Consider the following 14452-nt stretch of genomic DNA (forward strand, 5'->3'; position numbering starts at 1 on the left):
AAAAATCCATGCGTGATAGATTATAGTCTATGTCTTCCTCTTTATCAGTAGGGATTTAATGAAGACAACTGTTCACTTAGTAGATGGTTTGACTTGCAGAAGGTTTCCCAGCCTTTGCTTAGGGCTCTGCAGGGCGGGTGGTGGTGCAGTTCAAGAGAACCACTAGCAGCAACCACAGCAGGCTGAGCTCTGCAAGAACCAGGTCCTAGGTTGCGTGCCTTGGCAAACTGCGATTTCAGCTGTAGGGAGGTATTAGTGTTGCCATAATGACACTATTGGCTCTTCCCTTTCCCCTCCATTTGCAGACGCCAAGTGTGGATTGAAATGAAAATGCATACATTTTTAATGCCAGCACTTAGCACTTATAGAAAGTACTTTTCAAGCTGAATGAGCTTTGCCATCATTAATCATTAATGTGGATAATTCTCTTCCTCAACCTGTTTGGGACCATTGCCAAAGCCCATTCGATTTGTTTCCCTTTCCTCACATCTTCCAAGGAATGACACAGTTCATCCCTGCCACGAGCAGTGTCCAAGGCCTTCCCCTTCCCCTGGTGTGGCACTGGCCCCTACCCCCTCAAAAACAGCCCAGCCAAAGTGCACTTCTTATGCTCCATCTTCTGGGAACACAGATGCTGTCTCGAGGCCATGAAATATCACTGTAAATTAGGCAGAGGGTAAAACACTGTCCATTCAGGACTTCCTCACTCCAGAGATTTCTTGGGTGGAGAATGCGTAACCCAAAATGGTTGTAAGAGAATTTGAAGAACAGGGTACTGTGGCTTCTCTTGAGAGCGGACACAAGATGTGCTACTTGTGTCAGAAAATTTTAAACTGGCTGCAGTACTAGAAATGCACCAGCATGCAAGGAAAACAACACAGTAGGATTAGGTACTCAGTTATATACTATGAAAAATTCATTACAAAACAACTACAAAAAGATGACAAATAAATTGTTGCTCATTTTCTATGCAGCTTGTAGTTGATCTCATGCTGGAAGAAAATATCTTCATAGCCTTTCCATTAAGGCAATAAAGTGCTGTATAGGATGAACGAAAAATGTGGGAGCGCAAGTCACCCCAAACAACTTTCAAAATGAACTGTATTAAATAATTTTTCTCAGAGAAAACAGGAGCTGAAATTAGGTACCTAAGGGCTGAGACTGGAATAAGGTCACAAGATATCCTTCTTGTTGTACATTGACCGTTATAAAACCAATACGCTGAGGAGCATCTTTATTCTTCCTTTGATGGACGTGTGTCAATGGAAAGTTACTTTTAATTGAAGTAATACTTTTGCTAAATTCCACTTGTTTTTTTCTTTAAAAAAACCTCATTGTATTTCCGTAATTAAATAACTAAATATTATTTAAGTAAGTCACACTTGGAGATACTCTAAACCTATCAAAAACTTATGGTGGTTATTCTGTACATTTCTGCTTATGTATATATTATGACATGATGAAGTTATTGTAAGACTTGGCATTTAAAAAAAAAAATGACTCTTTACTGAATTAAGTAAGTTGTAAGAGGAAACGTTTCCTTTGCATTCAGTTTTGTACTTTTCTGTACTCTGACAATCTTCACTTGGAATAATGACAACCTGCCTAGCCAGCAAGAAGAGAGGACCAAGTGTGTAGGTTTTTAGTCATTAGTCCAGCTACAGTAACAAACCATGTTTGCTGGTTTGTTACTGTCTGCTCCTACTCCTTTCCCAGTCCAGAACTAAAACACGTCCTTTTATAACAATTGTTAGGCAAGTTACTCTGTTTTACGTTACAGTTGCAAGAAGTGAACAGGTAACTGTAGTAGCTTCCATTTCTGTCCAGCATGCACACTCTCAGCGTACCAAATGACTCAGGGGAGGAAAAGAATGATTATTATATGATGGCACTCTAGGACACTACTAAGGTTGTTTGGGTTCCTATAGAGATCTATACCTTAACATTCATTTTACAACTTCCTATATTTTTAAATCAAAAGGAGATTTTAATATACTACCATAAATGAATGTTAGACAGGGAACCCCATGAAAACTGCCATATAACTTTGGTAATTTCCTGTAGACAAAGGAAAGCAAAGCACTGCACAACATATGTGTTACATATAAACTATATATAGGTTATATAAACTATATATATAGAACACATACATAAAAACTATATTTAAAACTTTATATAAGGTTATATAAACTGCAGGTCAAGATGCATCACATGCCCCAACTGCTGCCAAACGGGGTAAGATCAGTCAGAAGAGACTGGTTAGCTCCCCCGAGCATTACACCTGTATTTTTCCCTGGGTATGCACATTCCTTGTGCATCCCTGCTTTGTCCTCTTTCTGCACGTCACTGCTGTCCTTTCTGGTGTCTGGATGACTTTGTCTTTCACCTGGTAATCCAAGAATCCTACTGTCGTTTGCTGTCTCCATGACAAAGGTCAGGAGCACATCCACTTTGAGGAGTTTTGGCCCAGATCCATTCTCGCACAAGGATCAACTGAGAGCCCAACTCAGCAGTGGTTTTACTATCAGCTTCCTATATAAATTAGGAACACTTTTTTTTGTGCCTCAGCCTCAGAGATAGATGGCTAACAAAGGAACGACTTCCTTTCTGAAGGTGCCAAGCATAGCCTAATATTTAAAGCTCTGCAAGATGAGTTGTACTTCTAACCTTTGTACATCAAGGATTGTGCCACACAGAAAGGTATATTCAGTGACCGTTGACATGCTGTTGCTTTAGAGCTGCACATCATTTTGTCTAACGTTATAAAGATCAAAATACCCTATGAGAATCAAAATGGGTTTTTTTTGCCTAATTTCCAAATCATCATTACATTACCATGTAATTTTACTCTGCTGCATTTAACTCTAACAAACCTGCACAGGCCACAACAAAATCTCTATATAAAGAATTAAAATGTCTGGCTTTTAATTTCCTTTTAGGAGAATTTGAGCAACAATTATGCCTATTTCTGATGATGGTGCTTTGTCTTATTTCTCCCGACACCCAAAACCAAATAAAAACCATCATAATTCATAAGAAGGAATCTGACTTTCATTGTTTCCATATGGGGCAACATTTATCTACCATCTACTTCGACAGAAAAAATGTGTTCACTTGGTGCCTCAGGTAATTTTACAATACAAAATGCACGTAATTAAAAACACTTGAAGATATTTTTGGTGAACATCTTCATTTTTTAAAATAGAAGAGCACACCTTTTTGAAAAGTTACAAGTTTACTTTTAAGAACATGTTATTGCTACTATCACAGGAGACAAAGAATGGCTTTTCACTTTTTATTTGAGAGGTAGGCAGGCAAAAAGATTATCCTGTATTATTTTCTTAACAGCTGCTAGGTGGATTTTGTCAAAATGCAGACTTCTGACTACACTAATGCTGCAGATGCAAGTGCCAAGTCATATGGGAAATTTTATAAATAAGTCAATGGATTTGGAAAGGCCAAAAAAGCATGACAGGATTGCAGAGCCAAGTATATCATCACCGTATCATTTGATTTATTTTTTAAAACTTTAAATGTATTTTAGTGCTGGCACTAGGCCACAGCCATCCCAAAATGAAATGTGCACTACACACAAAATCATCACATGCTGGTATTGGTAAAACATTTTAAAAAAACCAACCATCCACTGATAAAATTGAGAGGGAAAAAGAAGAAATAAAAGGAAAGAAATCTAGCATTTACCAAGTTCTAAAACGGAAAGGGAATGAATTTTTTACAATGCATATGTTAAAGATGAATATTAAAGGTAGACAAAGGCAGTTGCTATTGTGCACAAATATTAACCAGGTAAATAACCCTTCACCTTGGGCAGACAACCACTAAGAGTTTTGCACCGCACTTCAGGAACACAAGGAAGGGCTGACATGCTTTTTCAACAAGGTTTTTTAAATTTTTTTTTAACCAAAAAATCTGATTCTAAAATTAGTGGGCCTAACTTTCAATGCGAAGAGCAGAAATGGAAAATAATACTGGGAAGAAAGCTCAAACTGAACAAGAAAATGTTTCCAAGTAAGATGATTATTAACATGTAGACTAAATTGCTGAAGTCTCACAAATTCTGTATCATCTGCAAAGCAGGATTAGATGAACTTCTAAAAATATACATATATATACACACACACATATATTTATATAAAATTGCATTAAACCACATGAAGAGTCAGGAAACGCTGGTTGGTATTTTATGATCCACATTACAAATGACATCAGGCTGGATGAATGTAATGATCCCTTTTGGCCTTACGGTCTAGGAAAGAATATGAAGAATGTGAAAGGATATTGAGTGAGAAGCACTTATTTAGCAGTGTTTTGTAGCCACAAATCTACAGTTTGGTCTATGGGCAATTTTTGTGCTAAAAGGATACTAAGCCTTTACAAAGCTCAAAATTCATGTGATGAGGCTACAGTGGTGAACAAAACTACCGCAACAACCACAACTACTTTTCATAGTATTTTGTAATATTCTTATGTTCTGCACACCAGGTATTTTTCTTTATGTTACTTAAAAATGAATACTGAGAAGGTAGTATCTTTTCTTGCCAGAAGACAGTGTAATACCAAGGTTATTCCACTGCTCTGTGCTAATTCCACTAAGATAATTCTGCAGTCAGTCTGGTGAATAGGTATTTATACTGGTAGACACATTGTCCATAAGTCTTTTGGGTAATGTGATGGAATGCTCATTTTTAGCTTTGGATTAAAATAGTAAATAGTGACGCAGTGAGCAATATTCACTGGGGCAGGGGGAGAGAGTGTGCGTGAGAGTGAGTGAATGTCTCTCACTACAAATAAATCAGAGAGATGAATTTGGGTTCCGCGTCTCAGGTGGAGGCTAATACTCTTGGAATAATAGCTCCCCTCCCTTTTGTCCAAACAGCAAATTCACTCTGGACTAGAGAGCTTTCCCCTGAAGAAAACGTCACTTTCTAGAAAGACTTTCCATTTAGCCAAAGCTGAACAATCCCCAGAGGAAAAACTCCCCTAAAATAAGCAGCCTACAGCTGGGGTAATCTCTGAAGAAGAGGGAAGAATGACTGAGTAAGGTTTGAGCCTGAGTCTTCCCTATTCCTGTAAAGTAGGGATTCCTGTAGCCGTATATAATGTCATATGCTACCTTTTTTTAATATTTCAGTGGGTACTTCTAAAAGCAACAGGAATGCTCATCTGGTAATAAGACAAATGCACTTTTAATCTTAGTGTTTCATAGAAAAAGAAAACTACTTTCTGCCAAATTTCTGTGGTACACTTAGAGCATGCAAGAAAACATGAGAGAGGAAAGAAAAAAAAATGGTAAGTTCCTTGGAAAGCTTTTAAGCTTCTTTCAAACTTACTACATGGCCTTTTTGTATAAGGTAGTAGTTATAATCCCGCTCAAATCTATTCTTATGTAATCACAGGCTCAACTTTGAAATACTCTTGGACTGCTGCTCCAGTGTGCACAATTCTCTATGGCAGATCTACAATCTGGCTTTTTAGTATCACCCTAATCCTGCTTGGTTGACAAGTGATTTACTGGAAAATATCTATGCACACTTAATCACAGAGATCTGTTTGAGGCACACACGTGGCTGTGGGAGTGATCTTTTTTCTTTATTAGATATACTGTCAGCTATACTGACCAAATCCAAGAACACAAGCTATATTCAACCTCACAAACCACCTAGATCTCAGAGACAGATGTATATTAGACAGATGTTTAATGTTTGTGATACTGCTTTGAACTTTAATAGATCATTTCCACTTCTATAGACATCTTCTCTGAGATAATAATCTATTTTCAAAGAAATCTTTGCTATCAAAATTCCAATTTTTATTAACCCTGCAATTGATTCATCATCCTTAAGAATAAATCACAGGAGGAAACAGTCACTTATCTTGGCATGCAGTACTTCAAATCTACAACTGTGAAAGCAGTAACAGAGAATAGTCTTACGTTTGCTCTTTATATTCTTTGTTTTGTGGCAGAGACAAAAGTCATGCTACACAAGCAGACAAAACCTTGACTCTAAGACAAGCACCTGCAAGGCTCTCCAGAGCTCTGCAGCAAGGAAATACCTAGTGCCCAAACGTGACCTCCTATGCTTGAGCGGGAAGGTACACACTGAGAAAGGGACCTTGGCCAGGACCAGAGATAGATAACATCACAGGTGATAAACATTTTCCCCAAAGTGGCAAGTAATTTGAAAAAGCTCTGTTTGACAGGCTTCCTGCCTCTACCTGCCCAACATTTGGCCTCTTTTTAAAGATACTTTTTTGTTCAAAATTGCCAAGGGTAAATGCCTTTTCCTCCCCCTATGCTGTCAGTTTTTAAAGACCACACCAGCTGAGCCTATATTGTCAGCCTAAATCCCGTCACATCACCTTGCCTGTGGATGACGGCCAAACGGCGTCTTGGCTGGGGAAGATAAACGCAACCCACGTGCTTCCATGTCTCAGGATAAGCCATCTGAGCATTCTTTCCTGAGCTGTAAAAGGCTGGTCTTGTCCAAAAGTCCTCGTGCTCCCATCAGCTGGTAGAATCTCAGGGTGGGAAATGGCCAGCAGCCTGCCAGGAGCAGGGATTCACCCATTGCAAATGCTGCCGTGGTTAGTGCAAAGACGGCTGTTGATTTAGCCTGTGGACAGCAGGGCAGATTTTGCTGCTTTGGCTCTATCTCTGCCCAAATACTTTCTGGTAGTACACCCAAATGTCACAGTAGTCCCTGGTACACACTTAACTGATGTAAACAACTCACAGACAAGATATTTACACTAAGGATGAGGTGCAGCACCCCTCTGCTTGAGTGCAGCCTCCAAACCCTCTGCATCGGAGTAACTCTGCCAGTTTGAGTGTCAGCATCAGCCCATCAGTCAACAAATGATGAAGGTGAGGCAAGAAGAAATGGATGTATCATCAATGATGCAGGCATTTTCAGTGAGAGTTATCCCTGAAAGAGGAGCTCTGCTGACTTCTTCAGCTTGAGAAATATTAGATTATGGCAAATATCCTTTGAGACACAGCAATCAATAGCTGTGGAAATCAAAAGCAGGACCAAGCAACAGGAACTAAATGAATCTGAAAAACAAGTGCCTGGTTCCAGTTGAATGTCTTAATAGAGAAAGGGAAAGCAATGAAGACTTACAGCTGCCTATCCTTTGAAATGGTGGGTGGGTTTTTTTTGAGAGAGAGTTTATATACACATTTATATATGAGTGTGGACTGTAAAATATACAGAAGATGAACAATTTTTCTTCAGAGAAATCTTTCACAGCAGTAGACAGCCACCAGAAAATGGCCAAATACGACAAAGATAGTATCTTGTGGTTCGTGCATATCTTCATCTTAGAATAGCTATTGCAAGTGGATGTACAGGTAAACATTTTTTTCATGTTGGATTGTTACCCCTCCATTATCTTGCATAAGCTGCTTGTTCTCACTTATTTAGGGCTGCAATTGGTAGAAACACACAGAGTAAACTTTACAAAACGAAATTTGTTTTCAAATGCCAACATATGCAGGATGAAACTCAAACATTCAGGAGGCAAAAACAACAACAAAAAAATTCAGTCTTCCCTTATATGGTTGTTTGAGAAAAGTTTATTCTATTTCAGAACAGAATGAATGTATCTGAGTAGGAGGACAATACACCTGCAGCAAACAAAGGACCTTTCACTTTCAAATGCAAAACATTACGCAAACAAAAATGAACTAGCTTTCCCAACACCCAGATGAAGACAGATAATGTTAATCTCATGTAGTGTCATCACACAGGAGAGGGGTGAGCTGAAGGCTCTGGATCAAGTTTAGTTTTCACTCAGGTTTCTGTAGTTCCCAACTGTACGTTAATTACTCTGTAAATAGAAGAGTTTCTTATTTAAGCAGAGAGTTTTGTCATCACAGCACCTACACGACAAGACAGAACCCAGCCAGCCATGTGAACTGTTATGCAAACACATAGTGACCTCTAACCATGAAACCTCTACTGACGCATCACGTGTCAAGATTAGTATCAGTTCTCTGCTAAGGTTTGGGGGAAGTGAGCATAAGAAGCAAGCTCTAAGCTTTGCCAGCCGCTGGTGGGAAACAGGAAAACATTACAGCTGCTAAGAAGTACCCAGAGCTCTATAAAACCTCACAAGCCATTACGTTTCCCCCTCCCTCCTGTTTCAAAGCAAGCAGGGCATCTCCTCTTGGTAGAGGTGGGGGACAGCCTGGCCTCAGCCCGGTGCTGCCCTGCTAAGGCAGGTTTCCCTTGGCAAGCAGGGACAAACCATAGCGGATAAGGAAGGCAGCCAAGCCCACCTGCTCCCATCCACCCTGCTCTTGGTATCTGCCTTGCCCCAGGGGAAGGAGAAGCTGATGCTGCCTCATTTGGAGTGAGGGAGAACACTAAGTACATTGTGCTTTTTCCTGTCTTTCAACTCAGAGGCCAGCAAAGTTCTATGTGCTTCCAGTCAAGCATGACAGCAAGAAAAAAAAAAAAAGATGCCTGCTGCCAGTTACAGGCAGGCTAATGATATTTGCCTTGCTGATCATAGGGTCTTCCCTTCCTTTCAGGCCTTCAGTCTACGAAGAAGCTCCATTAAGGGAATGACTAGAATTAAGTAGACATGTATGAACAGTCATGATAAGGCAAATGGTTAAAGAGGGCTGGCGACAGCAGGAGAGTCTATGACTATATCCCACTGCCATGCTACTTGAGATACAATACGCTTAGATATAGACTTAAATCACAGTTCTACCAAACTCAGAGGGACACCTAAAGGTCCAAGGAATATTTACCAGCTGTCTCAAGGCTTAAGGTAGAACCTACGGGTAAGAATCAAAGTACAAGTATCTACTAAACAGATATAAAATTGGCATAGCAGTATTAGTTTCAAACACCACAAAGCTGATCTATATGTCCACAGCTGGCCAACAAGAAATCACAAACAAGCAGCAGAAGATAGGTGCTAACGTTAGTTTTGTTATTTTCTTTTTGATTGTAGGACCTCTCTCTCTCCCCCACATATCTAAATAGCACTCTTTCCTTCTGTTGGTAACAAGGTGGATTGCAGGTGAGTAATCAAAATAATTTTTTCCAATCAAAGACAAGTTTTCTCTCAGGCTTCATATTTCTTCTAGATATTTGCTTGTCTGGACTGCCTACTTGAGTGATTTTCTTTTTAAATTTGAGAAAGGTAAGCAATGAATCCTCCAGTACCAGAATGATCAGCACTGCATAAAATCTTGAAGGAGACTGAACAATCTAATGTGAAGCCAAGAGGAGCTTAGCCTGTCTTGAGTAAGAGTAGTGGCATCCCTGTACTTGCAACACATTATTTGGCACTTCTATGTGTCTGGTTTTAGATATAAAATTATATATGTACACACATATACATGTAACCCTGAATCACAACACATTTCAGCAACTGAGGGACTTGCATGCAAGAATATCAACTGGAACAAAGCCTGTTGTAACTTCAGTACATATACAATTGTTAATACATCAAGGGAACATCCTGTCCTTTAAGACACATGATAATTTCATCATAGATTATAAAATGGTCATAATTTCAGGCAGGAATTGGACTAAAATTGCTCCCTCTCTACCTCCCCCACCCCAAAAAAAGCAAAGGCTAAGTAATAACTGAAAAATTCTGGTGCAGTAACTAATACAAAACAAAATTAAACAAAAAGAAAAAAGCAATGCTCTGTTTGCTTTACTCTCCCTTTCCTTCCGTAAGGAGATAAGTGTCATAAGGAAAGCTTTCTGAAGAAACCATGCAAAATCAATTACTTCTCCTGGGGCAAGCAACTGCTAAGTGACTATCTTGAAATTTAAGGCTACTAGCTATCTACTGTGCTATTTAAGTAGGAAAAAGTGATTTAATAAAAAGCAAGACATTTAAGCACTTTGGTCCAAAACTTGAAAAGACCACTTAAGATTGGTCCTGTCGCTGACATGATTCCAGAAGGAAAGAGATATTAGTTTGCCCCTTGACAATACTCGGAAAAACAACCAAACAAAAAGCCAACAGCAGATAGCTTGTTTTTCTTTCTCCTCTCTAGACTTTTGTTCCTGTGGTACCTTGAGCAATCCAACAACGGATACATTCCTAATGGATGAGATATACAAAACTTGAGAGCTCACAGCATTGTGTGCGTATTAACAATCATAATGATAAAAACCATAATGGAGTATTGTACTAATAGCCACAACTGGCAAAATAACACGATGGGAAATTGTAGCATCTATGCCTTATCAGCAGAGGAGTGGCAGTCTGCTCTATTCAATCCATGCACAGCTCTGCCAGAGAGCAAAAGGAAACAGTGTCCCCATTCTATCTTTCTGAATAGAATGTTGTGTTATTGTATCAGTGTCGGGAAGAGGCAATCCTTCATGAGATCTTTACCACAGCACTTCTATGGTAATAGTGTGAAGACTTGCAGACAGGAATATTATAGGATTGAGAAATCTGCACGTTGATCTAAATTCTGCCCACATACCAGTAGCACTGCACTTGAAAGATCTCTTTGTAATACATACTCACGCTGTCTCAGCTTGCTGTGATTTAGACAGAAGGGCTAGAGCTAGGAGCAAGAGCTGCAGCAAAAGTAGTTTTTACACTTGTAGCGGACATTCCTTTTTCTTTTTTGCTCATATCACTGCAGAGGCCATCAGTTACCTCAGATCATTTACATAAAAGCAGGAAGCCAGAGCAAAATTATATATTGGTCCATCAAGAACAAAACAGAGATGGTCAAATATTTCTCCAATTGTATTTCCACGTATCCTAGTATAATGTACTCGATCTGCTGTACATAGACTCTACCCAAAGTCTTAAGTCAAAAGGATTATTTTTTCCCTGTTGGTTTTCAATAACTTTAATTTGGCTGTTTAGAAAACACAGTTCATACTGAGGACTGTAAAGATGATTTCCAGAAACACCAAGTTTCTGGAAATTTCTGGAAATCATCACTGGAGGAACACCAGTGGAAGAATCGGTGCGTAGTTGTCACACTCTTCCTTAACCACTGCTAATGGGCTAAACAGTCTTGCCTGACTCATTACGGGAGTATTTTCTTAGGCCATTTATTAACCTGCAGGCTGTCCACAAGGTAGAGATGGAGGCCTTGGGTTTCAGTCATGCTGAATTCCTGGGCTGTAACAGGTTTATAGCTATTGCCTCTTGCATTATTGGGATTGATTCTTATTTCTTCCCCTACCACCATCAATGAAAGCAAGGGTAATATTATTTCCTATTAATTCATGGGAAAACCTTAGGGTAAATAATTTTTTCAGGGCACTCAGAGGTCACTGTAGTGAAGCTCATACAAACGGCAGACAAGAGGCAGACAAGATATGCTGGTTCACTTAAACAGGACAAAGCTGAATGAACTATTCAAGACAATCAAATGCAAGTGGTAAAAATGGACTGATGATTCCACCTGAATAGAGTTCGGCACAAGAATCCAATGTCATCACAGTTAAGTTTACTCATGCCAGGTCCTAAGAACAGGTTATCAGCAAAGGTTACATCTTTAATATCTATAACAGGTTACATCTTTCGAAAGAGCGGTAAGAGTCAGTAACTGGAAGGAAGATCAGTGATGGCAGCAAAAGTCAGAAGGAACAAGGTGGAGAGGAGAAGATGTATCTGGTAATCCAGCCTTTCTGCTGCCACTTAAGTGTTACTAAAAAATGAAATGAAAATCATCTCTGCATCCAGGCAACAGGGAGAGACACAGAAAACTCAGCTGTAAATACTAGAACAAATTGTGCAGTAGAGAACAGTTTTCACTAAGCTTATTATTCTGTTTTTCATGAAGCCTATTATTTTATATACTTTTGCATGCTTGAGCAAACATTCCTTTCCAAGTGTGTAACGAAGTAATGCTTATTTTTTAATTGGACAGGCACAGTGTTTGCAACAGACTGTACCTGTTTACCTGCCTGTGTACTAACTTTCTCTTTTCCCATGGAACATCAACATTGAAGTTGGTTGTGACAACTTGGGAGTTTTTAGAATATTACATGTATTAGAAACTGAGCTGTTTGCATTGCTTCTTTTTTGCTGTTTTTGGTAAGCAACAAAAAGGAGCTGTCTGTTCTGTTGGCAACCCCCTATAGCTTCTCAATAACTATCAGAAAAAATTCTATTATTTAAAAAATGGTAATATTTCCATGAAGAAAAATAAAAGATAGAAAAGACATCTTAAAAAATCCTTGCTATCCAACATTAAAAAAAAAACAAACCCAAAACCTAACTTTGTTGAAAAGGACTTTTGAATTAAAAATCACCTGGTCCTGTGTCTGAACCTATTATTTCTCAAGTTTATGACACAGTGTTAAAGTTTTGAGCATGTATCCCAGAAATTATATTCTTACTGATGTTACTGTAATTTTTCCGCTGCTGAACCATCGTGACAAGGTCTTTTTTGTGTACCTGTACCCATTGCAAAATTAAAGGATCTAACATTTTCATTCCAAGCCATTAGGGATGGAAGAGTACTACTACTTTTGTTTCTCTGTTTCTAAACTAGCAATACCAATTTACTGTGATGATGATCTTTGCTACATACTACACTTATATTCACCAAATAGTGTTTGATAATTAACTGACAAGATTCTTTTTATTCTAGGCACACATTTGTGCAATATGGTAATGAAAACCTGTTATGTGATTGTAATTATGATAGAGTGAAATTAGAATAATTAGATAAAAATATATTAAATCTTTTTCTAGTTACAAGTATGTGCATAGCTCTGTTCCAGAAAGACTTGGGGCTAAAGTTTTTTAAAAAAAAAAACACCAAACAAAAAACCCCCAAAACCAACAAAAAAAACCCCACCCAAATCCAAGCCACTGATAGTTAAAAGGAAAAGTGTGAATAACCTTGCTAAGGAGGTAACTGTATACAGCAGTATACGGAAGTGCTTAGTAAAAACTTTTAAAGCAGGAAAATGGAAAAGTACTTGCTAGCATTTTTGTCAAGTATGCAGCAACAGTATTTATTTCCACTGCAGCATCAATACTTCAGGGTGAAACCCACTCAGCAGAAACACACATGATTTCTGCAGTTAAAACTGTGCAGTTTTTTATGCCTAATAAAAAAGCAAACTCACCAGGGTACAGAAGATGCATTGGCATTGTGCTATTGTTGTCATCTGCTCCACGGGGTATTCACCAAGGCAGAGCTTGCAGGACACTAATGGGTCAAGTACCAAGTCCCAGGTAGGCCTATATCTTGCTGTAGTCATTGCAGAGCAGTCTGAAAAACAGCACAAAAGTAAAGACACTCCATTTCCTTATATTGATATTCAGTATATTTCTGCCACTGAAAATCTCATTGTCAGCTGCTGCCTGTTAGCTATTTGGGAAAAAAAAACCTATAAACAGCAATGGCTAATTTGACAGTGTCAGCACTTGCAGCAGGCTACACATCCCCTGACTGATAGGACATGCATATAAGCAAGCAGAAGGAAGAAAAAAAAAACCCACATAATACACTGACAAAATATGAGAACAATCAGGTCACAGATTTTTGTCTGACATTATATATGCAAAAATCTCATTCCTAATTCCTGCTATTTTCACCACTAGTTACAAGCTTTCTTTTACCAATGTTGATTACCCATCACTTAAAATACATTCTGTATCACTTAAAATACATTCCTTAACCCCCACAACTCCAGCTACCCAGGCAATACGCACAAGGTCTTTCACGAACCAAGCATCCATTATGCTGCTTTCCTAGCCTGATGATATTGCAACTCACAGAGTCAGATATTTTTGTTCTTAAGAGCATGATAGATCGATCAGTTTGCTAAGTTAATTTTAAAAATAACGATGAATATTCTGAGTACATCCAGTTTTAGCCTGCATTTTTCTCACAACCCTTGCTATATGCCAAGAGCACAACTTTGTTGTAGCAACAACCAACTGGGGCAAATAAGAACACAAAGTGAGCTATAAAAAGAGGCTATGATACCTATATATCACCCTCAAGACAGCAATAGGATAGGACCATGCAGAACATCTATCCTAGGCTTCAGGGCCCAGATGAAGAGTTGTCAAATGACTAACCAGAAAGAAAGAAAATAATCTCACACATAACAAATGTATTCCCACGAAGAGGAAAGCTAATTTACAAGTTACACACATGAGGGGGAAAAAAAAAAACAAAACAAAAAACCACACACTCCCCCAAACATCTAGGGTAATTTATGTAGTATATCCAATCTTAACACCATATTTACTAATATTGTTTTGTCACTGTGATATTGACTTCCAAGTGTGGGAAATTCACATCCCAAGGCTGCTGGGAGGTCCACATTATCTTGCCTCCCTCCTTCCCAAAATTAGCTGGTTCCTTACCTTCCCCACACAGGCAGATACACTACTCCAACTACAATTACAGTTTGGTTTTTTTTTTTCATTGGCACCTGCAACAACTGCTTATATCTAA

At 38.7% G+C, this 14452-nt stretch overlaps 1 protein-coding gene across 3 annotated transcripts in view; it reads right to left on the reverse strand.

The window, feature by feature from the left end:
* The window catches only part of RNF144A (ring finger protein 144A), a 66014-nt gene that overhangs the window by 14614 nt on the left and 36948 nt on the right, over positions 1-14452 (reverse strand). For all 3 annotated transcript variants that reach the window (XM_075145112.1, XM_075145113.1, XM_075145114.1), the window contains one exon: positions 13110-13255. In XM_075145112.1, the coding sequence (XP_075001213.1) occupies positions 13110-13244 (135 nt within the window). In that variant the 5' untranslated portion in view covers positions 13245-13255. The remainder of the gene's footprint in view (positions 1-13109; positions 13256-14452) is intronic.

This window comes from Calonectris borealis, chromosome 3 (genome assembly GCF_964195595.1).
Source record: "Calonectris borealis chromosome 3, bCalBor7.hap1.2, whole genome shotgun sequence".
Classification (NCBI taxonomy): Eukaryota; Metazoa; Chordata; class Aves; order Procellariiformes; family Procellariidae; genus Calonectris; species Calonectris borealis.